Below are 23,822 nucleotides of genomic sequence, written 5' to 3'. Positions count from 1 at the left end.
CTGCGTGTGGGGCTGGTGGAGGCAGCCCTACCTGCCTTGGGCTGCTCACGCAGGGGCTGCCCCGGAGACTGGTTGGGCACGGCATGCAAGTCTCAGCTGGGTGAGATCTGTGCCCTTGGGATCTGGCACTCTTGCTGAGGTCTGGAGAGGCCTCTGAGGTGGTGGGTATGTGGGTTCCATGGTGTACACAGGTCCTTGCACTGTTTAACTTTGCAGTCACCCCAGGGCAGAAGAATGGGGCTGCCCCATGCCTGGGGATCATCCTGCTAATGGTTCTCACCATGCTCTGTTGCTACATTCTTGCTTCAGCCTGACCCCATTGCCCTTCACGGCTGGGAAATGTGTCCGGCAAATTAACACCGGAGCTGCTGGGGTCTCTTCTGCAAAGGAACTGAAACGCACAGTGAAACTCCGTCCATCTGTCACAGTGCTTTACACCTCTGCCCGAAGGAAGTGGATGGGGCTGGGCTGTATTACATGCTGCCCCTCACAGGTGCCTGCTGAAGTTATATTCCAGTCCTCAACAAGAAGCTCCCTGGAAACTCTTATGGCACCAGCTGATCTGGATCTCTGTCAGGCTGTCAGAGCTCAGCTCTAACCCCCTCCTGAGTGTATGCTGGAGACGGTGTTTGTTAGCTGGCCTTCCAAACAGCCACATGGCAGGGCCCAGAAGCTTGGATGTAAGCTGACAGCAGGAGCTAACTCTGCAGTGACAATGTCTAGTGAAGCAGTAGTGACAGCTCATGCCAAATAGTTGAGGCTTCTTATAGCAGAAATGCCTTTAGGATGCCCCTCTCCTCTGACCATGGTGTTCCTTGTGAACTTTTCTATCACCTGTGAAGTCAGTCTGGGGAACCAGAGAAAATAGTCTATAGAAGATGTGACCTGTGGGCAAAAGTGATGAAGACCTGTCTCTCCTCTTTGATTTGCATATGCATCAGGGTGGTAGAAAAGACATGGCTTGGTGAGGGCTGTTTCTATGTACATGCATCTCTTACTGTAATCTTTCACCAGTTCTTTCCAGACCTTGGCTACTTTTCCAGGTTTGAAAGATTGTGCTGAGCTCCTGGGACTAATTTGTGTTAGGTGACCTGGTGGCTGCGATGCCTTCTGTTCTGGGAAGCTGGTCAAAGCAGTGCAAAACTGGATGCAACAGCGGTGCCATGTTCCCAGTGTCTGTGTCACTTCATGTGAGCTTTAAAGAGAACAAGCCAACAACCAGGAGAGCTGCTCCAGGCCTGTCAGGGAAGGAGATCTTTTCTGATTACTCAGCAGGAGCACTAACATGAAATCAATAGGGTCTCACTCTGAAAGTGTCTTGTATGTGAGACTAGTGAGTTTCCCATTGGGAGCACTGGCTAAGAATGACTCCTTCCTATGCCAAACCTGAACCACACCATTGCCCCTTGCTGAGGAAAAATAATACTTCTCACCTTTAATATGAAGATCTCAGGACACTTTAATATAAAATACAAATGAATCATCCCAGTAGTCCCGTCACAGAAAGAGTGATATTATCTCCTCCTCCTTTCATAGAGATCCAAACCTTGAGATTAAATGACTTGCCCGTCTCAGAGCTGGATACAGAACCCATGAGATAAAAGTCCCAATCCAGTCTTTTAACTGAGAGGTCTTGCTGTAACCAGCCAGCCTTGTACCCACTGATCTCCCACACACTTAATTTTCCTTGATGTCCCGTCCTTCATGCAGGAAGTAAGCAACCCGTCCAGTTTTATGGTGGAAGTATCATCCGTGAGCAGAGAGCAGCAACAGGTTTAGGGCTCCTTTCCCGTTTGGGTATGCCTGCATGCTCCGAAGGCAGTGCTAGGCACATGTAGCAGGCAGCTCATAGGAGACATTTGTGTTGCCTGGGAGGGTGATGTTCCAGGGCAGGCATGACATTGTCCTGCTGCGGGAAGAGCACAGGGAAGTCAGGCTGGGCATTAGCAGGTGGAGGTTGCTATCCTAACACAGAGGCCAGCAAGCTGGTGATGGACCTTGTGCTACTCTGCAACGGTGTGATGAACAGGGTGCTGTGCCCTGGCTGAATGGTTGGAGGGGTGTGCATGGGGTTGTGTCCTTCACCTCTCCACTGCCCCCTCCCAGCAATACTACTGTTGCTCTGAGCATAGTTGTGAACCTGTACAGCTCTACAGCTTTGTACCTCCGTTGCAGCCAGGTTCAGTGCTTCCAGGGGTGCAGGTCAGTATGCCTTTAAGGCAATGTGCCATGCTGTCCCGGTCATAAGTGATAAAAAGCCATGTGTCTGTTCATCCATCCCAACTTTGGAGTGCTTTGCAGAGTGTTCCACTAGTGAGGAACAGTCCTTACGCCAAAGGGAGCACCTGGTATTTACATAGGAATGCCTCTTTTTTTCCCTGTCTGGGTCTCCCGGGTATGTTTTTACTGCCTTGTGCTTGAGTCTCCTTAACGCACATCAGAGCAGAATTTGAATGTGAGCTGTTTGCCTGCTGCTTCTGGTTTTCCCTGGTTTGGAGTACCCACGAGCTTGCTTCAGCCTGGGGCCAGCATAAGAGTCAATTCAGAAGCAAGCAGACCCAGCTGTTTTACCCTTCCTGCAAGAACTCTGGATCTGCAAAACTCCTGGCAAGAATATTGTATTATGGAGAAGACCTCTATCTCTCTCAGGATGAGGACTTGGCTGCTTCTACTCTGGGTAAGGCAATTATGGCTGAAGGCATATACTCTAAAGCCTGGCTTAGAAAATGCCAAAATGATTGTCTTTAGCCTTGGTGCTTTATAAACCTTTGCAGTATAAGAAGCAGAAATATATTACTGGTCTTCTGCTGTCTCATCCTGAAAAATGTTTGTCTGTGTTTCAGATGGGGGCCCAGTGTAGACAGGGGGAAGATGGAGAGAGCAAGCAAGGACAAAAGGAGTAAATTCTAGTTAGTTCAAGCTTTTGCCATGGTCTGCAACTTCAGCATCTTTTAAGGTGATGTGAGTCACATCCATTTTCCTTTCACAGTACAACGCTTTTATCCTGGGGAAAGAATTGTAGAACACTCTTAGAAAACTACCTTGGTAGTTTTTCTTTCTCACAGGTAGAAAATTATTTAAATAGGAATGCAGAGGTGATGGGAGAGACCTCTTTACGTGTTTATCTATAACAGGAGAGAGAATGCATTGTTTCAAACCGCAGGCTGCATCCAGAGGCTCACTGGATCCCTGTAAGCTATTCCTGTGACTTACTTGCTATCGAGAGGCAGCTGGGCTGCACAGAACTTGCCCACGATGGATGACTCATCCTTCCTCCAAAATTTATTCTTGGGGAGATACTTCAGTGTCACGCTGTTTATCTGGCAGAGGGGAACTCTGTGGGCCAGCAGCTGTTTGCCCATCACCTGGAGCTTAGGTCTGCAAGGCAGGGTGAGAGATGTGAGGGAGAACATTCAATCAACCTGCAGATGCAGGCCATATGCAGATGTGTTGGAATACTGGAAGAACGCAGCGTATTATCATGAAGCCCCCCACAATAAAATGGAGTGAGAAGACTCATCTGTCAAAACAATTCACTGCACGAGAGTCTTACTGGCTGTCTCTCCACGTTTTATCTCTGTGGTCAGGAACATTTCTGTATAAATGTCCTTTCTTCCATCACACAATTACAACACCTCTTCCTGCTGTTGCATGTAGATTGAAACACTGCCCAGATTGCTACAGAGGTGAGTGGTGAAAAAGGCCAACATCTGTGAAACCATGAATGGCATGGATAGTATCGGTTCTTCACTGTATCTGAACTAGGGCTCATCAGAGAAAGCCAAGAGGTGGCAAGCTCAAAAAGATCGCACACTGCATAGAGTACCATTCCTTCTAAGCTGTTAAAATACCTGCTGTGGGATGTTGTGGATGCTAGAAAGTTTACATGACTGTACAAGTCATGGGAGGGTGACTGCACAAGTTCATGGAAGACAAAAGCTAATGAGGACAAAGATCTCACCTTTGGCTCTGAAAGTCCCTGAGATGTAATTAGTCAGACACTGGAAAGCTATTTGGGGAAGTATTGCTACATGTTTACGCTGATTTTGTTTTAAATAGTCTTCTCTGAGTACTTGCTTTTGACCATGTTGAAGGTGGGATGCTCGGATAGAGGGACGTTTGTCTGTCCCTATGCTCTTACCCAGGTAACACGAACTGAGAAATACCAGAGGTTTGCTAAACAGCCAATGATCAGAGCCCAGCTGGTCGTGTGCTGCAGAGGAGTGCTGCCCAGCCATGATATGTAGGTGGGCCACCTCCCTTCTGTGGACTCCCTCCAATGGGCCTTCTTATGCTTGATCTGCTTGGCACCTCTAAGAGCCTGGTGTTCATCAGTTTCTTTGTGCTCATGAAGAATATGTGTGTAGCTGAATCAGCACAATCCCAGAAGCACCTGAGCAACTGCCTGATGAGAAACGTGATGGTAGGGAAAGGGGAGAGGTGATAAAAGGGTCAGGAAGAGTTTACAATTCTGCTAACCAAAGCAGCTCTTAGGAGTGGGCTGACAGCTGCATTTAGTGTCCTCCTAGGCCACAGTGGCCAACCCAAACCAGTGTATCCAGTCCCTCCCATCCTTTAGGCTGCAGCAGTAGATACTGGAGGTTTTGTATATCTGACTGCATCTGGCTTGAAATTATCTGCCAAAAATAGGGATCATCATGAAATTGTGCTTTTAAAGGAGAATAATGGGTAGCAAATGGAAAACAAAAAGAGGAGAGGCCATCTCTACTGCATATTGTCCATGGGCAGGATCCAGCCCTGCCCTAGGACAGAGGAACACAATAAGGTTAAGCAAATTGGAGAAGGTCAATGGTGGGACTGACATTTAGTTCAACCCCACACAACCTTTGGATGGATGTAGGACTCTTGGTTGGCTTCAGAAGTATGTTTTCTTGGATATAGGGGATGATGTTGTGTGATGTGTAAGCAATGGCAATGCAGTGGTGAAGCATGCTGTGTAACAAGCTCCTAACTCTGTCAGCCCCATGGCAGCTATGGGGCTTGGGGACATGTCTCTTGGTGCAGTTGTGTGGAGTAACGGCAGCCTGAGGAGTGAGACTGGAATTGATGTTTGAGAGAGGAGAAGGGCAACGTGAGGTAAGACACAACCATGCAAGTCACCTGTTAAAGGTATGAAACTGGCTGAACACTCCCAAGTACCTGTGCACTCCTGGGGAGCTGCAGGATGCCACGCATGTCGGATTACCTGAAATAAGTCAGTGAATGATCGGTGTCTGAACTGCAATGTGAGAATCTGTGTTTAGATACTCATTTGCCACTGAGCTTGACTGCACTGGAGGGCTGAGCTTTGCCTAGAGTGGGGAAGGTTCTTTGCTCTTTGCTGCAGTGTGGATTCAAAGGGGTATCTTGAATTTTATACTTTCAAATCTGTAGGTTCACTGCTGTGAGCAAATTTTTCGGTTTTGCCTTGTGCTTCTTAGAAAGGCACTTAAATGAAACACAGTTGCTGTTCTCCTAGGGTAAGGGTATCTCTGGATAGGCTACCCTGCTATAAAACTCTACTGTCTCAATAAAACTTGAGGGTGCAGCAAAGCCTTGGGATTGCCTGCCCGTCTCACTTCCCCTGGCAGCCTGTCTCCCCAGCGCTCACGTGCCTTCTGTGGGATGCCTGTCAAACCCTGTGTCCGGCAACTGCAAAAGGAAGTGCTGCATGGGTCCTGACTTGACCTGAGTGTTCCTGTTTCCTCCCTCCCGCATCTTTGGAAAAGGCAGATTTGGCTTCCAAGCCAGGGAGGGGTTGAACACACTGAGCTCCACCAGGCTGGAGTACAAACTCCAAATTTCCGTCCCTGGCTGGAAATCTGTGACCAAGTAGCTATGTCATGCTGGAAAGCACCCTGGAGCGTGGCTTCCCCTTCCCTGGTTCTCATTCCCCACCTCCCGGTGCCCAGGACTGGATCAGCAAACACAATTAGCTTCAGATGACAATGTTCTGGCTTAGCAGACAGGACTGTGTGGGAGCCAGCAGTGGAACCCCTCTGATCCTAGGAGAGCTGGCTGGGGCTCTTTAGCAGACTCTTTTTCTGCTTCCTGAGGCAGCCAGCTGCATGTCTATACTGCGGTTCCCAGCCCACAGCCGCGGACAAGAAGGTGTAGGAGGAAGTGCAGAAGTGATCTGGGGAACTTTTCTGTGGTGGGGAGATCCCCCTGCAGCAAGGGCTGCGGAGCAGGAGCCCGAGTCTGGTCCTTTAATTCAGATACGGTCTGGAGGAGGCTGGTGCTTTCAAGAGAGATCTGTCTGTGTACACACGTAGTCTTGGGGCCCTGCCTCCTGGACCTTTCCCTGCAATGGGAGCCTGAGAGCTTTGCTGCATTACTGCAGAGGCGACAAGCTACTGAACACATTTCTGACATGCAGAGCTGCACTTGTCTCCTCCTTGCAACTGCTGTCCTATGGGGCATCAAAGGAAAAGTCTCCCAAGGAATAGCCACCAAGTCTATTAGTCTGGAACCTCTAGTGGGTGGGATCTTGCTGTAGCCATCTCTATCTGGCAGAGCAGGGATAATAACCATCTGGCACCGACTGCAATTTGAACTGGTGCCAGGCAACGGTATGACACAGAAGAGGAACCAGCACAGCAACACAAAAGTATGCAAATTTGGTGATCCCTACTGCTTTGAGCACTCAGGGAAGAGGTGGATCTAGCCAGGGTTATTGAGACATAGTAGCACATGCCTGATTCTTGAGAGCATTTCAGGTAAATATGGAGGGACTCCATAAGAAAGGTTGTGGTTCATTTCGCAGTGACTGCGCTCAGGAAGATAAGCTATTGTTGTGCCTTTCTGGGAGTGGAATAAACACCCTTACACATGGAGCTGGGAATATACAGGCCAGAAGCATGCACTGTTACTCACATGGTGATTTTTGCCGAGTCGTTGGTACTGTTGCTGCAGAAAGTGATCTCAATGCTGGTGACTACATTTCTTTTCGTCTGCAACTGGAACTCAACCAGGCTGTGATGGACTGAACAAGAGGCAGGTATGTAGGAGTGAGGGCAGGTACTATTGGTTAGACTTACCCCTGCCAAAAGAAGGGCTCTAACACTCATTCCCTGGCCCCACCAGCAGAAAGAAGATTAAACAAACATAAAAGAAACTAGTCTCTGTGTACGAGAGGCACAGCGGGCAGCTCTGAATAGTACAGTGTAAACAGACAGGCATTTTCACTACCCTTTACTTCGTTCCTGACGCCACGTGGCTGTACTGATCTGGGGCTGTGCCCGCACTAATAAATCTGTTGGAGAGGGCTTTATGGGGCTGATGTGCAGGGGTGTTGCTCTTCAGCTGTGTGTCTCAGTCCACCTGGGCCACAGCAGCTGATTCTGATGGGGCTGGTGGGCTGTAACTGCCTGGCCTCCCCAGAGGCACGGCCTCATTTGGTCAAGACCCTTCTGACTTCTTTTTTCATTGTACTACTTACCACAGAATGGGGCTGAGGTACTGGTCATTAAATAAACTTTCACTTCCTTTGGCAGCTTTCTCATCTCGACACCTGCCTGTTCCAGCAGGCCTGCAAGAGGAAATAAAGCCAGTGCAGGGAAAGCCATCAATGACTCAGAACAGAAACATGATCAGTCCTAACTCATCTTCTCTCACCCTGCCCAATTTTGCTGTCTTAGGGACAGACCCTTTTCTATACTAGTGCAAATCAGAGCAAGTACAAGTTTGTGGTGTCTGTTTAACAGATTAACAGTCCTTCAGAAAACCTCTCCTGGCTACCCCAGGTAATCATCATCAGAGCACCTCTTGGTGGCTTTGCTTCATTCCTCTGCTAACAAACTGTGTTATCAGTTGCACCTGTGCAAAATGAGCAAGACTAAAGACTGCCAAGCCAGGAAACTTAATGCAGATGTAAATGACAGTGCAAACACAAGGTGCTGAGAAATTGAATCTCTTGGTCAAGTGAGAAGACCACCATAACTTGAGGTCTGTGCCACTGACTAGCTGACAATGTGGCTTGGTGAGACAGGGAAGGGGTGGCTGATCTGAGAGCACCTATGCCAAAAGAGGCCTCTCCTTGTATCCTTCTGTACCAGACTGCAAATAGCACCAGAGGATGCTTCCACTCCTCATGCCACAACCCAGCTTCAGAAGCCTAAAAGAGGCAGCTATTAACCTATCCCAGTCCAGGGAGCTCATCTTTAGGGTGGCCATGGCAGGAATTTAAGAGAAGGAGGTGACATAGCAACAGTGACTGTAGAAGAATGGGCTTAGGCTAAAATTTACAGCTGCTTCTCTAAACCAGACACTTCTTGAGCTAATTTCTCACTTGTCAAGCAGATGATTCTGGAAACTCTCTTGTAACACATTTGTGGGCCCTATGAAATGTTTAATTATTTAAAAGATTAAAGATTAGAAATGTTCAAGATTTTGGTGTTCTACCTCAGGCAATATATGAGCTTTTAGACCTTCTTGTTGGAAGCCTGAAAACAAAACAGTCTCTCACTATCCCCAAAGAGAACCAAAGCAAATCCTGCTCTGAAAAATCTGAACTGCATACTGTGCTCTGCACTGACACCCATCAAGAAGGTATTGTCATTTGCTCCAGGAAGGTCTCATGCTGGTACTGTACCTATTCTGGGACAGGAGAACAGGAAAGGGTCAACACAGTCCACGCAATGACCGTTTAAAAAATCTTGATGACTTGCACAGGGAAATGCCAGGATCGGACAGGAATGTTTCAAGGCACTGACATAGAGATGCACTGCCCTCATGTGATCGCAGATCAGATACTTATAACCTGCAAGAAAAAAAATGCACCCAGAGAAAAGCAGCTATGAGTTTCTCTGTTGGCTTCAGTCTTTTTGCATGTCCCAAGGAACTGAGAATCAAGAAACCCGCTTGCTGATTCTGCAGTGAACCCCTTCCCATCAATAACATTTTGCAGAGCACCTCTGTGACTATAAACCCAGATCCTACTGCAAGGGAAGCTTTGCAGGAAGTTAGAAGTGCATCTAACAGAGTCTGTCAGAAGAGGGGGACCACAGGGCTACCACATCTCCATCAGTGTACCACTGATGAGGCCCCAAGTTCTCTGCACGGGGATACAGTATCTTTGAGTCCCACCTGCACCAGCAATGGGAAGTGAGATGCCATAGGTTTCCCCTGTAACCTGACCCTCGATGCAGCTGGCTCATCCAGAACATATTTTAATATTTAGCTGCCCTATTTACTGTGTAAAGTCCTCTAGAAGGAAAGAACAGTAATCATACAAGCTGTATCTCTATGTATACCTAACTATACTGTGTCTCTAAGACAGAGCTTGCAGCATGAAAACAAGAAGTAGCTTTTGCTAGTAGTAATTAAGAGCCTTTCTAGCAAAATTTTTTTGTTGTTGTTGATACAAACTCTATTGATGCTAGGGTTCTGGCTCATACAGAAGTGTCACCAAAATCATGTTTCTTGACAGTAGTGCTGCCAAGACACTTGACTTGTATGAGATTTTAATTTCAGCTGCTTGTACTGCTGAGAGGAGATGTGGGCCATGAATCACTGCTGCCATATGTCTTTACAAATGCATATTGTCTTACTTTGATGACTGCCCTGACTGTAGCGGGAGCTGGTTGCCAAACAGCATTTTCACAGGCTGCTGAATGGCTGTGAAAGCCCCTTGCTTGGCCACAGAGTGTTCTCACCTGCAGAGATGAACCGGGGGCATCCTGGCTGATCTTTGCCTCCATTCACAAAATAATCAATGTGGCCTACAGGAATCCGGATCCCAAAATCTGAAAAGAGGTGAAATGCAACTTCATTCTTACACTTGGCTTTTCTATAGGCTTTACTCTACATGGTGTATGACAGACCCCTATAAACTGGTTGAACATTAGTAGTGCTGGACCTAGCTCCAGTGCTGGAGACAGCAAGGACCAATCTCCAGTTCCTGCACAGCTGCATTGTGCAGGTTTGCTTCACGAAGCAGAGAGCTCCGGGCCCCGGCACCAAAATGTCTGCGAACTGCAGCTTAATCACCAGCTCTGTGACTCAGGTTCTTGGTTCTGTGTAAAGGAGAACAGAACTGACCACAGCCTTAACTGGGGATGATGAGTCATGATTGAGTTATGTTGGTAGAGATTTTTGTGTTCTCCAGGCAAGAGGTTTGACTCAAAGGCACCACATTATTCTTAAGCACGTTCTGCCTATGTAGACCCTAAATACTTTAGAAAAGTTACTCTGTTGTTGTACCAGCTGTTGGTTCAACTCTTACTTTCCACTGGCACTCTCAGCAGTATCTTTCTTAACATCAGATGGGAAAAAGCAAAGTAAGACTAGACATGTAAATTCCTTCCAGGCAGTAAAAGCCATGCTAGGCTGCTTCTGCATAAACTCACTCTGCTGTAGCAAGGTTAAGGAAGAAATACTTGCTAGAAGGTTGCCCTCTGTCTAATGTCCACATGTCTGTTGCTTGAAGCACTCTGTGGTATGGTTATGTGCCAATTAATTCATCATTAAAGCTTATCTAATCAAGAAGCTTCTTCAGAGTGAACCTTAACTTACGGTAGTCTGGCAAAAAAGGGAAAAAGACCTACAGACACCTTAGCAATAATAATAGCAGAGGGAACAGAAGCACGGGCCGAAGAAGATAAAAGCCAGCTTACTGTCAGCATCAGTATGAATGGCTTCCACAAAGAGGGCATCTCCAGGATCCAGGCGTTCCTCAGGGCTGGCTCTGGTATACTTAGGGCCTGCGGGATCCAGCCCTGTAACAAAATCAAACACCTCAAGAACAAGCGCCTTTCAGCTCCTCTCTTATTTCTGGACCAGTTATTTTATTTAAAACTTGAAAAATGTTGCTAGGCGGAAGCGATAAATTATTCCCAGGTTGCACTGATTATACTACAGAATGGTTTCTGCCTACACTAACTTCCACTGCAGCTTCCTTACCTTGTCCTGCACTGTTCCTCTCCACTTTAGCAGTTTTGTACCTCAAGCTTCTAGCCTGTAAAGCCATGACTAACCTTCAAATAGCTCTGACAGAGTATCTTTTGGATTAGTGAAAGAGAATCAAACTTGTAGACCTTCCCTAGTGGTACTGTCACCTGTATTAGCACTACAGTCTGAGAAATCCCACTGAAGATCATCAGTTAGGTGATGAATTCAGCATCCCAGGCATTACAAAGGTCTGATAGGATCAAACATCCTTGAAACAAAAAGGCTTCCGAGCTCTCTCCCAAAAATAAAATCAAGTCCGTCAGCAGGCATCTACATTTTTGCCTAAAACTTGCTCCTAGAGCAACTTCTGGGGAGTTGAAAGAATACAGAAAATTATCCTTGGCAACACCAAGGAACAGGTTGAAGATAATATTTTGTTGTTCTGGCTGAGGTTTATCCTGGTGACTTTTCATAGAAAAGTAATCTCACAAGATTTTTTTTATTCCTCAGGCAACAACAATAGTTTAAGAAGCAGCTCCAAATGCCACTTAGCCTCAGCTGGCCAGTTTCACTGCCTTGGACTCAGTCCCATTAATCCTCTATGGGGAAGATAATACAAACAATATAAAAATGGATGTTTGCATTTGAGAGGGGGGAAGCAAAGACGGAAAAAAAATATTTCCTTTCTATAAATAAAAGCTAATCATGAGAGAAGTCGTCAGAAGAATTTATTGCTTTAATTTTTCTTCCATGTTCTTTAGTCTTGACACACACAAAAACCTGAGAGGTTCCTCACCTACTTCTACAGACCAAATTTTATTTGAAGGTTTTAAGAGGTACTTAAAAGTGTTATTTGCTGTAGCTTAAAGTTCTTCCTGAGGAGGGAGAAACACCTAATATGAGCAGCAGTCAATTCTAGCACGGCTCAAAGGCAAGCATGTTTCTATATTCTCTATGCCTACCTCTTCCAAGCACAAGCTGCATAAACTCCATCGAGGTGTACATCCTCAGCAGCTAAGAAAACTATTCACTGCAGCTATACTGCATGTAACTGAATTCCTTCAGGATTTTTCATTTCCTCTGCAAATATTGAAACAAATTGTTCTTCAGCAATTTCAGCTATGTGCTGTTCATTCCAGTTCCTCTACCATCTGCTTTCCTGCACAGGGAGATATCTACAGGAACAGGCACTGGTTAAAGAAACTCACTTCATTTAAAAAAAAGAAGAAAAAAAAGAGTCTGTGCTCTTATCTCCAAAACTCCCTCTGGTTTTGCTCCACAGCTCTTTTTAGGTGATTGAAAACACTTCAGCAAATGATGGCTCTGGGATCACTTTCCTCTATGCATGTATGCATGTATGTCAGGAAGCGAGAGGTGAGATCAGACATATCTTGGGTATAAACCCACGTGTCTTCAGGCTCCTAAATCTGAACTGGAACCTGCAATGCACAGTGTGCCTATGAAATCATATGACAATCAGGAGTGTAGAAAAAGGGTTGTCTTCTAGCAGAGTGAAAAATTTATAGAATAAATAAACCTACAGAGCTTTTGTTACATGTAGACAGCAAGGGGGAAGAGTCTCTGACTCTGAAGTTGATTACCATGGTTTCCTGGGAAAGTATCTGCTTCTGCTCATCGGAAAGATGTTGCTGATCATAAAATCCTGGTGCAGAAGAATGGTTACTCCAAGTTCCTCCTAACATAAACTTTGATTCACAGCTTAAAAAGGGGCCTGGCATGAAACTCAGCTCCCGTGAAGGAATGCCTGTATTTCCTGCAGTGTAGGTAGCTGTGACATGTGAAGGCTGAACTAACGTTTCTCTGGACTGCCCTGCTAAGCGTGCAGTGAGACCTTCCTTAAGGCTGTGTCCCCTGTCAGTGAGGCCACTGCCCACCTTGCTGTCCCCTTGGCTCTCAGGTCACGTTTTCCTGCAGAGCAGCTCACTCTTGCTGGTCCCCCACAATGGACATGCATTGTAGGCTTTAATTTTAAGAACCACAGAGGTATACGTGCTATAAAGCAGAAGCAAAGCACATGGGTGCTGTGGGTTTTCATTAGTTATTACAAAGTCCTGTCCTCTTTTAAGAAGACACCAATTTGAAGAGTGGAGCAGAGGTGGAAGGACCCTTTTGCAAATGCATGCATTCTTTTGGCGGTGTGGAGGGGACTGATGGCTGGAAAGGCATCATCAGGCTCTTCTGAAGCTAGGAAGATGCCCTTAAGCTTGGATCTGTTGAGCCCTCATGCAATTAAAAGCCACTGTGGGTGGCTCCCCTTCCTTGCTCTTCCGTTCTCTCCCTTGAGGAGCAGGTGAGGACCCAAGATTCAGTTTTATGATACCTGTTATCCGTCCCAGCTGACCACCATGGAAGTGTCCCACCAGGCCCCCGACATGTGCACCAAGGCTTACCCCAATGATATGGATGGATGTCCCTGAGACTCCCAGGGCCTGCAAATTGATGAGAATACAAATTAATGTTTCTGTAGCAGAAAGGTAAGATACCCTCTGTCCCAGCCCACACAGCAGCTCTGCAACTCTTCTAACACAGGATTGCTTTTGAGGCGTATGGTGGAAAACCAAATAGATGTAGGAATGATGTGTGTTGCCCTTTCTGTTCTTCAGAATTCTTCTTCAGGTCCACAGATGCAAAGTCAATCCTAACCAGGTCAATCAGATGCTCCTGTTCATAACTACATAACCTGTAGCTTCTCTTTTCACAGCTTGCTTCACATTGAATTTCCTTCTCTCAGCTAAGTGACCCACACACATGATGTGAATAATGTTTTTCTCAGTAAAGCAGAGGAAAGGATTTTTCACTTTTATACCACCATTATACCATTATCCTGATTAGTATTTTAAGATTATATTTTCAGAGATTAAGATTCCTCCATGGGCTGAACTACTAGGTAAAGCACAGCCATTTAGACCTGATGTGAGATGACCCCATCCCTACAGGGATTCAGCTGCCTGCATGCTGGTCTGCGTGATGCAGTACCATACAATGGGAGCGCATATGGTGCACAAGAGTGTGGAGGTGAGATGAAAAATCCTGACTTTGAAATGTATGAGGCCATATCCTGGAGCAATACTGAGGCTTATGAGAAGAGAATATAGTCTTCTGTGGTTGCAGGAGAAGTTGGACAGAAAAAGTCCTTAAGTAGCTGGACTAGAGCACAGCACAGACGCAGAATGAGTGGTGGGGACATGGTCCAGCCCAGTTATTTGTTCACTGTGTAACCTAATCAGTAATGAGGGGTGACAGTCCTCTCCCCCTCCACCCCATCCTTCTCATGACAGCGCCTCCAAGGGTTGCTGTATTTCTGGATAGAAATGTGTGACAGTGCACAATGTGATGCATACCCAGGAACTCCTTCCTATGCTGTGCAGCCTAGGTCTGGAGTGCAAAAGTTACATGCAAAGTTTACTCACAGTTGGTTAACACGAAGAGGTGTCACCCTCATTGCCTAAGTGTTGTTTAGCTGTGCTGTGCACAAAGGAACTGGCACATGTCTAGGGATTTCCAGCTACTGGAAGTGTAACTGAAGCCCAAAGCAAGTATAAAACAGCCTCAAATCCCACACCCTCCAGCTTCCTGGACAAAATTTCCAGGCAGAAGAAGACTGTCCAGTGAAGCATGGATTTGAGAAAACCTAAGGCATCTTTTAGGTTTATTCTGGGCTGGAGAGGCATCTGACAACTGGCACGTTTTTCCAAAAAAATATCAAAACTCAAGAGAAAGAAGAAAAACAGTGGCATGCCCAAGCCTGGGCTGAGAGAGGAAAAAAAGAAAACTCTCTACTGCTACACAGTGCTCACTCTGGAATAATGAGCCTGCTTGTCCAGCTCCTGGAGATAGCAGGTTGGGAGCAGTTCTCTGGATTGCTTGCATGAATGATGTTCTCTGGCCATGCTCGCCCCCACTGTAAGTCCACAGTAGCTTACCAGGAGCTTGCTGATGAACTGTGAGATGGAGAGGGCCAGCTGTGTGACATTTTCCACTGCAGAGGGATAGGCTCCTGTAGAACCATAAACCCAGTCTACTGCGATCACGTTAACCTGGCTTGTGTGCAGTATGGCATGGACAAGCCCTTCAATCCAGGAAGGTTTGGTACCCAAAGCCCTGTGGAGTCATCAGAAACAAGTATGTTAGGTGTTTTCCAAAACAGGGCATGTGTCAATATGTTGTCCACTGGTGCTGGAGTTTCACTTGTTTCAGAGGAGGCTTCCAGACAGTTGCTGAAAGTTTTTTTCTGGTGCCAGACTTCCACACTTGGCATTTCTTTTCAGTGGTGTAATAACACCTTTCAGAATGGGCCGATTCAGTAATGAATGAGATAACATTTGCAGGGCTCAGGCTGAAAACTCAGTCTTGCTGTGGTGCTCCAGTTAGCCCCCCCAGAGCCCACCTGGAGTAAGTGAGCTGACTGGCAACATCTGGATCCTGTTTTGCCACCAACTGGCAGGAAGTCCTTGGCCAAATCACTTAGACTTTCACTGCTGCATTTCCTAACCTATCGACAATTAAAAAAAGAAATATCTATATCCAAGAATTCAAGGAAAACTGAGGAGACTATTTTCTACCCACTTCCCCTAATACCACCTGGTTAGGGGTGTGCTATGTCACATGAGGGCAACAGCTCGTTTTCTGAAAAGACCCTGCAACATCTTCTGTGGTTTCACCCTGGTCTTCTATGCACTTTCTCTTTAGGCCTTTGCACACCAAAAAAAAAATAATGTTATATGGTCAACACCTAGCTGAAAAATGTCGCAGTAAAATAAACTTGCGGAATGGTGACAGCTTAAAAAAAACGAGCTCAAATCTCCACAGTTTCAAGAATGGAAGTGTAATGTGTCTGGCTGGGCTCCTACATGGCTGACTAATCCAGGCTGTCAATAAATCAGGGCATGAGCTCCAAGAAGACAATTTGAAGGGACAGGAATCTTGAAGAAAAACTTCTTAAATAAAAAAAAATAATCAAAAGAAGGAAAGGAAAAGAAAGAGGCAAAGGAGAAGAGAGGAAAAGAATAAGTGAGAGAAAGAGATCCTAATTTCCTGATTTTTTTTAGGCTTTCAAAAAAATGTGAAATATGCACAAAATAGGCAGCTGGTCAGAATTTTCCATGCCTCTGTCCCTGGCCCACCAACAGTCTCCCAGACAATTCCCAGGTCGTCTGGAGCTGAGCACTGCTAACTCTGTTCTTAGCAGGTGTTCTGCATGCAGCCACTCTGCTGGGGAAACTAAGGTCGGAGGAGCATGAGGATTCTGTGCCAGCACCAGCCAATGCTTAGGAATGCCCCCGCAGCGGTTAATTTATGAGTCAAACCTTAGTCGCAGCACTCTTCTTACTCTCACCTGAAGCCATGGATTATGATCTTTGTTTCCAGGCTGCTGTTGAAGCTGCTTTTCTTGATGTCATCATCAGCTAAAATCAGCTCCCCACAGCTGGGGCTTGAGGAGGTGAACAGAAGAAATTGGACCTTAAGTTTACTACCCCGTAGGATATTTGCTGTCTGGAAGTCAGCACAGTGATGCCCTGAGAGTCTGCCTGTATTTCCTGCAATGAGAGGGAGTGAATAGCCTATTTAGTCTGTGTCTATGCAATGGGGGGGGGGGGGGAAATCTCATTCTAATTCAGTAGGAAAATGGAAGTAGCAATCTCACTTCTATTGATAAAAATTAAAAGGATAGAACATAAATTAAAATCAACCTATTCTGGAAACTTTTTTTGACAAAGCTGTTTCTGTCCTTTGATGGAATTCCAACACTGGCTGGGGAAGATAATTGTGGATATCATGGTATCTTTGACTTCTGAGAGGTTTTTTTCCAAGATGCAAATGACATTGTTAGGTTTTTTTCCCCAAATCAGCCACACACACCAGCTACTAAGTACATTTATTAACTTGTTATCAGATCTTTAACAAAAATGATTGCCAACAGGTAGGTAGTCACCACTGAATGGGGATATTTCTATTCAAATTCTGGTAGGTTTAGTAGAAGGTACAGGTCATCAGAAACTGATGACAATTTGTCAGAATTGACAATTGATTCAAAAATCCATAAATAAATATGAGAATGCTGATGACAAAATGTGTCAATGATAATTCCCCGATTGATTCATTTACTGGATGAAAATGCTTTATGAGAAGAAGGAAGCTACTGCAAGGCACTTTGATCTAGACAGCAAAGAAGAAAAAAACCCAAAACCATCAAAAAACTTCAAACCTGTAGCTAACAAAAACTGAGCAAGTTTAGGCTAGAAAGCAAGCATGGAAGTTTAGTAGTATGTATGGCTAGCGGTATGTATAGCTAGGTTACCCACAGAAGAGCTGCAGTGTCCATCTTCTGTCATTTCAGAGAACTGACTGCTATTTTGGAGGGCTTGTTGAAGGTAAGATGTTGGATTTACTGAAGGACTAATGGGGTGAAATTTATTGACTTGCAATGAGCAGGAAACCAAGCTATTGATTAAATGATCATTTCTGACCTAAAAATTGTTACTTTATGAACTGGCATAGTTGAATCCTGCTGCAATGACAATGTCTGCACTTTCTCTTTTCTGGACTGGAGGAAGCAAAACAGCCTTTAATCTGCACATACAATAATATTAAAATGAAAAATTAAAAAAATCAACCAACCAGCTTCCTAACTGCTGGCTGTTTCCATAAAAGATACTTTATACTGGCTAGGCAGAACACAGCCTAGGGGTCAGCACAATGGAGCGAGATTCAACATTCAGATTCCCCCTTGTCAGATGTGACTATCTCTTACTGTTGTTTATTTTGGTCTTCCTGTATACTGAAGGTAAGAGAGAAAGAGATCTTCTCTGAGATCAATTTGGAAAAAACGCAGCTCATGAGCCAGCTTAACTAGCAAGGGCAGGCTCAGTGCAAGCATGGCACATGTCAGAAATGATACAAGACAAGTGGGGTTGTGAGTAAATGTAAGGCAGGAGGTGCACTGCTGTGAAGCTGCATGTGATGTGGGACTGTAGTGGCGATCACAAAAGCAGTTTTGTTGATAGTACAATTAAAGAAGGAAATGAAAGAGTGGAGTTTGTTTATTTTCTCTCATCTGCTGCAAATCACACCTGCTAAGCTTTCAACGCAGGAGATGCCAACACTAGAGGTGAAGCGGTCCCTTTTCCACTTCAGGTTAGTGGAGTTAAATCATTTAGACTGACTGAATCAAAGCATGGGAGAAAAAAAGACCATTCTTGCACTACCCTTTAACCCAGCACCTAACCAGGTTACAGCAAGGTCCTCTTGACACACAGGTTGTTTAGGGAGAATTGAATACAGATACTTCTATATAAAACTTTCAATCCCTTGCCAAGCATTCATGTTTTTCTTACCTGCTTGTGCTGTGCTGAGCAGAAATAAGACAGCAAACAACTTACTTTCCAGATCCCCAACCATCTTCCTGTGAGTCCACTACAAGTAGGATTGTAGAGGGGAAAACAGCTGTGGTGAGTTGCTTGGTCAGCTTGACTCTGTTAATGGTGAACCAGCGCGTGCTCTGCTGGGAAAAAAGGGTAGGGGCAATTACCTCTGCTCTTATTTGACCATTAGCCAAGGTCTGTGTCAGAGGGCTTCACTGACTTTTTGGTTAAAAAACATGCTGATGTTCCCTTCCCCCTACCTCTCTTTCCTCAAGGCAAACTTTTCACTTCAGAAATCAGCTAGCAAAATCAGTCCCAGCAAGCAACAGAATTACAGTGCTTTACCCTTGCCACCTAGACCTGTCCGCAAATTCTGACTAGGAATGCTGATTTGTCACAAGGCTTCACAGGTCAATGCCAGGAAGATTCATACCAGCCTCGCATCTGTGTATTTTCCTATTGCATTGCTGTCTTTCCTGGTTTTCTACTTCTGGTCAAGCTCCCGTAACTGCCAAAAGAAGGCAAAGCAATGGATTGCTTCTGAAAAGCGAGGGGAAAGACAGACTAAAATGTAACTGGTGCCATATGGCCATAATACACTCAGGCTGTACATTTCTTAGGGCGGGGACACTCTACACGTCTCCTTTGGAGACTGTGTGTCAGATACTATGGGAAATAGAAGGATGATCTCAGTAATGCACCAGTATCATAAGCATGCAAATACATCAAACAGATCTTTGAATAAAAAACTTTACTGCTTTGGTGTAAACAGCTGGAGAAGCAGAAGCACGCTACCAAGCATGTAACCAGTAGTCCATCACACGACATTCATGAGATGACGGTACCATCCCCCTGGCTGTGCTAGGCTTTCAGGTAAGGGCACGCCTGTTCCCTAAGTCTCATTGGTGTGTGTTGGTCATTCTTGCAGAAGAACAAGGTGGCTTTACCCTTGACTGTGTCAAATGGCAAGAAGGGTAACGAGCAAAGGAGCGTTCCCCATCGAGGCATTATTCTACAGCTGCTTAAACAACAAACTGAAGAAATTGCTTCCATCGGTCAGACCACAGACCTTTGCAAAAGCATCCAACATTATTTTCCTTTACAGTTACTGGCAACAGCAGTTATTTCTTTACCCCAGTTTTCTCTGGCCAAAGGCTTTGGGACTACTTTAGGCAGAAGATCTTTTTTATTTCTAATTCACTCCTGAGAGAAGTTTTGTCAGTTCTCACAGAGAAGTTAGGCAGCATCATCTGCCTGGCCTGGAGGGCTACTGAAGCCCTGCCTCATCTGCATCCTCCCAGAGACATGGATTCAGGCACATTCTGATCCTGAAATACTTGGCTCCACAATCAAGCTGGCTTATTGTCAGAGAAGTAGGTTCTTAGTGTCTCTTCAAATACACAATTGAGATTGTCAACCCAATCAATTTTCCAAGATTAAAAGCTGCAATACAAATAGCCAACTCCTGGCTTCCACCCTACTCTTCATCTTTCTAGCCCTAGCATTAGACTCATGTCGATTCATGGATTGTAAGATAAAAGCCCATAGACTGCAACAGGCCTGCTCCTTCACCACACCCACGAATTCCACTGCTCTGGATAAGCTTAGTCAAGAAACAAGGGAATAAACTTGTGAAATCATACCAACAGGCAGTGACATTTCCATACTACAAGCCTCCAGAGCAGCAGTGCAATTGTGAAAATGAAAAATTTCTCAGAGTAAGACAAATCAGAGCACCTAAAGAAAACCAGGAAACAGTTCTTTCCATTTTTTATTAAATTATGGTAATAAGCACTACGTTTTGTATCAGAATGCAACTGTTACTCTTTGCCAAGTTCTATGGAAATTTTGAAATGCCATGTAATATATGGCATGCACTGGTATTGCAGCCTTAAGAGTAAAATGAACCTGTGGCCCAGGTGTACAGATCTGATTGAATTTTTGCACTGCTATGTGTATTTGCAGAGTTGCTAAAGAACAACTTGGTATGCTAAAAAAAAATAAATACATCTTCATGAAACTGAAAATTTCTTGAGCAGGTTTTTTTTTTTTCCCTGTAATCTCAGATTTAGTGATTTCAGGAAATTTTTTATTATATCAGCACACTGTGGTGGTCCCCCATGCAAAACAGCGGAAGCCAATCAGTTCCTCTGTGCTTCAAATGCTCTTACCAGTAGAAGTATTTTGGTGTGAAGGGGTTTCTTCTTCTCGTTTGTGAACTTACTCAGTTACTGCATTTACATTAGTTCAGCAGCTTAACGTTGGTGCCACTTATTTTACTTCCCAATGGGAGTGATTACAATGGCAATGGGAACACTGTTGCAAAGACTTCCAAACCACCAGAGGTTTCTTTTAGCACTTTCTTACAGCATACAATCACAAAGCACAGTGTGATTCATTTGAGAATGAGTCAGGGATAATGAAGGCAAACAAGTTTGATTTTATGCACAAATTCTTTTCATTGAAATTGAAAAAATCATGCTGTTTGCACATTCAAGCAAATGCTGAAACTGCTCAACTCCAGCTGAAAATGTGGTTTCCTCACCCACAAAGCAACAGCTGGCAGAGGCATATAAGCACTGCAAATTCCTGCTAGTCATATGGAAATCTGATCACAAGAAAAATCAATTAGACTGCAAAACACTTCATTGATACTGGAAAGAATGCAGTTGGGGTAGCAGTGCGGGACCTTTAGGGAAACCAAGTGTGAGTTAAGCAGATGATGACTATTTAAAACCACTCCCTGTTGTCTTTGCATTCGAGGGAGAGCATGAAATACATGCAGAGCTTAGCTCACTGTACATTACGGCCTGGATCCTACCCTACCACTGGAATACTTGGTATCACAGCTCCTGTATTTTCTGTCCTTTGCACATGGAATAGAAACCATGGCTTTACATTAAGCACCTAGGCTTCTGTGTGTTGTTCCCAGGATCTACAGAGGAATTGGATGTAGTTCTTACCTCAACAAAAAGTGATTCAAACTCCTGACTTTCAGAAGAATATCCTTACTATGAGATAGTAAGAAGAAAATATTAAAGATTGGCTTGGCAACTGATGAAGGGAAGATATGGGCAAGTCTGTTTGGGTACTCTGTCAGGAAAGGATGAAAACCAGTCATTTCCTTGAGTCTTTCATGAGTACTTTATGGATCTTCTACTTAGTATGACTATATAAGTATGCACAAGAAGGCAGAACGCATCCTTGCCATGTATCTCCCAAAACACTGTAGTCTCCCCAAAGCAGAGGAGCCTAGGTGAGAGCACCAGCCACCAGGCTCAGGTTTCTCTCTCACTTTCTCTGCCCCATGAAGCCCTAATCATTCTCTACAACATGGAGCAACTTTGCAGGAAGAACTTTGCCCTGCTTTGAGTGCATGTGGGCAACCTCCTGTGGTTCCTTCCACCCTAAAATAATCTAAGTGAAAGTGTCAGTCCTTGCTTCAGATTTATCACTGCTAACCTCAAAAGTCTCACAATCTACAGGAAAGTTGTAGCGTGCAAGGTGGGAGGTGGGATCCTCCCAGCAACAAGGTTCAATCCAAAGTCTCTGACATCTTGGGACAACTTTTTACCTGACAAGAGGACTAATCAGCAAAGAACAGCCACCTTTGCCACGAGGATACGGCAGGAAGATGGCCATGTTACATTTCTGGTGTAAACACTGCAAATTGGAGCCTTTACAGCAGGGGTCCTCAAACTTTTTAAACAGGGGGCCAGCGCACGGATGAAGTGGCAGGCAGTCACCTGCGGCTGCTTGGTTTCCCCCCCCCAACCCCCGGCAGGGGGGGGGCAGGGGGGTGTCTGTAAATACCAGGGGCCGGATTGAGGACCCTGGGGGGCTGTATCCAGCCTGCGGGCCGTAGTTTGAGGACCCCTGCTTTACAGGGTAGGGAGCTCCCTTTGGCACTTGACAGATATTGGGAATGGAGGAGAAAAGGGAAGATGGACATAAAGGGTTGTTGTGGGTTTCTGTCACTGAGCAAAAGGAATTTATGGGATGGGCCTGACTCCATGTAGTGGTTCCATTTGGAAGCTAGTTACATGCCACGTCATTTCACCATAGCTATCAAGAACAAAGAGTGGAGCCTGAGGTTGCTCCAAGTGGTGGCGAGTAGCTTGACACAGCTGCTTGGAGTGAGTGTGTGGACTGAGCACACTGGGAGAGAGCCAGCTGCGGGATAAAGCTGCAGTGAGAGCATCCCCATCCAGCCCTAGTGCCATGCTGGTGTTCCCCTAGGAAGCTGAGCCTCTGGGACCCAAGCAAGCTTTGAGGCTGTAAGGTCTGCAGCTGGACCTGCTGGCAGCTGGATTCTTCTCCGCCACACTGAGTGGGACGCCGGCGCAGTAGGCTGAGGCATCTGCTCATGGATCACTGCTATGGGAGGAAAGCTGGCTCACAGCTGCCACTAGCTGCCACTGCAGTATTTGGCAAAATAGCATTTTTTCAATAGCTGCTGAGCATTTCCCAAACTGTTGTAGTTTCCCTTTCTTCCTTAAAAAACCCTTAGTGTCCAGACGCCAGTCATCCATGCAAGGTCACACCCATAGAGGCCAGCCCACCCTTGGGGGAAACAGTCTGGAGCCCACCCCCCATAGGGTGATATTGCCAGGTGCCCCCTGAAGAGTCCAGCGGGCATTTTGGGGACATCGGTGTCAGGACTACTAGGTTTAGATGACCACCATTTTCTGAGGCGGCGAGCTGCGTGTTACCTGCTGAAATTTGTTCTTCCCCCAACCTGTGGGGCTCCCACGCCAACGGGAAATTAAACCAATCCGTTTAATTTCAGCTTTTCAATTAGCAGAGCTGAAGCTTCCCTGCTGTCAGAGCATCAACGGGGCAGTTCCTGCCGCCGGCGCTTGCTGGGCTCACACCCGAGCAGCAGAAACCCATCGCAGCACCGCCTCGCACCCCGGCTCCTCTCCGAAACCCACCACGACACCCCGGAGGCGGCCTCGAAGCCTGAAATCCGAGGCCCGGGGTTTCCTGAGGAACCCCGTTACTCACCACCACCTCAGCAGGGCCGCCCACGGCCGGGCGCGGGGAGGGGACGGGAGGTGCAGGACGGTGACGGTGCCGGCCGGCGGGAGGCAGGGCCAGCCCGCCCTCGCCCTTTTAGACTTCTACCGGAGCACACCCATCAGTAGAGCCGCTCCGGGGTGCGGAGCGATGAGGTCGTCGCTTTCGCTGGGGTGGCTTCTGTGCTTTGGGGCCTTTCTGGGTAAGTCGTGAGGGTGGGCGGCGGGAGATCCACCGCTTTCCTCCCCTTCGCTGGCGCCCGGCTCCCCTCACGCGGCGCCGGGGCGGAGGGTGCGGCGCGCAGGAGTAGGGCGGGCAGCAGGGCGGGCAGCAGGGCCGGCCCTACCCGTCCCTTCCCGGGGCGGCCGGGCCCCCCGGTGCCGAGCAGGGCCGTGAGAGGGGCGGCGGCCCCGCAGCCGCGGTTCGGTTGTGGTGCGACCTGGCGGAGCTGCCGTCGCCTTCCCGCCGCCTCCTTCCCGCCGCCCGCGGCGCCCTGCGCGGCGCTGAGGGAAGCCGTCCCGGGCCGGGGGA

The 23,822-nt window shown here is 46.4% G+C and overlaps 2 protein-coding genes across 12 annotated transcripts in view; one reads left to right on the top strand and one right to left on the bottom strand.

The window, feature by feature from the left end:
• Window positions 1-1,434: 1,434 nt before the first annotated feature.
• On the bottom strand, window positions 1,435-23,404 carry PLA1A (phospholipase A1 member A). Of its 2 annotated transcripts, none has more exons than XM_005231118.3 (12): window positions 23,280-23,404; window positions 18,246-18,409; window positions 16,247-16,448; window positions 14,835-15,012; window positions 13,232-13,340; window positions 10,617-10,718; window positions 9,657-9,746; window positions 8,594-8,761; window positions 7,442-7,531; window positions 6,877-6,985; window positions 3,214-3,378; window positions 1,435-1,909 (listed from the first exon to the last, which is right to left on the bottom strand). In XM_005231118.3, exons 2-12 carry the CDS (start codon window positions 18,307-18,309, stop codon window positions 1,825-1,827), a joined length of 1,362 nt encoding a protein of 453 aa, XP_005231175.1. In that variant the 5' UTR covers window positions 18,310-18,409; window positions 23,280-23,404; the 3' UTR covers window positions 1,435-1,824. The 2 variants fall into 2 exon arrangements, with proteins under 2 accessions (XP_005231175.1, XP_027633636.1); XM_027777835.2 differs by having other exon boundaries at window positions 18,291-18,409.
• CD58 (CD58 molecule) overlaps window positions 23,355-23,822 on the top strand; it is a 49,836-nt gene continuing 49,368 nt past the window's right edge. For all 10 annotated transcript variants that reach the window (XM_027777839.2, XM_055808408.1, XM_055808407.1 and 7 more), the window contains exon 1: window positions 23,355-23,493. In XM_027777839.2, the coding sequence (XP_027633640.1) occupies window positions 23,442-23,493 (52 nt within the window). In that variant the 5' untranslated portion in view covers window positions 23,355-23,441. The remainder of the gene's footprint in view (window positions 23,494-23,822) is intronic.

Source organism: Falco peregrinus, chromosome 6 (assembly GCF_023634155.1).
Source record: "Falco peregrinus isolate bFalPer1 chromosome 6, bFalPer1.pri, whole genome shotgun sequence".
NCBI classification, from domain to species: Eukaryota; Metazoa; Chordata; class Aves; order Falconiformes; family Falconidae; genus Falco; species Falco peregrinus.
The sequence above is the reverse complement of the archived record's forward strand: the minus strand, read 5'-3'. Positions and strand labels throughout refer to the sequence as shown.

Bases quoted from the DNA above. Each gene is read 5' to 3' on its own strand.
- PLA1A (XM_005231118.3), bottom strand. From the start codon at position 18,309: ATGGTTGGGGATCTGGAAAGTAAGTTGTTTGCTGTCTTATTTCTGCTC. The intron at 16,449-18,245 runs GTAAGAAAAACA...CTCTCATTGCAG, and splicing joins GCTCAGCACAGCACAAGCAG to GAAATACAGGCAGACTCTCA. The intron at 1,910-3,213 runs GTAAGTCACAGG...CTCTTCCCGCAG, and splicing joins CAGCTGCCTCTCGATAGCAA to CAGGACAATGTCATGCCTGC.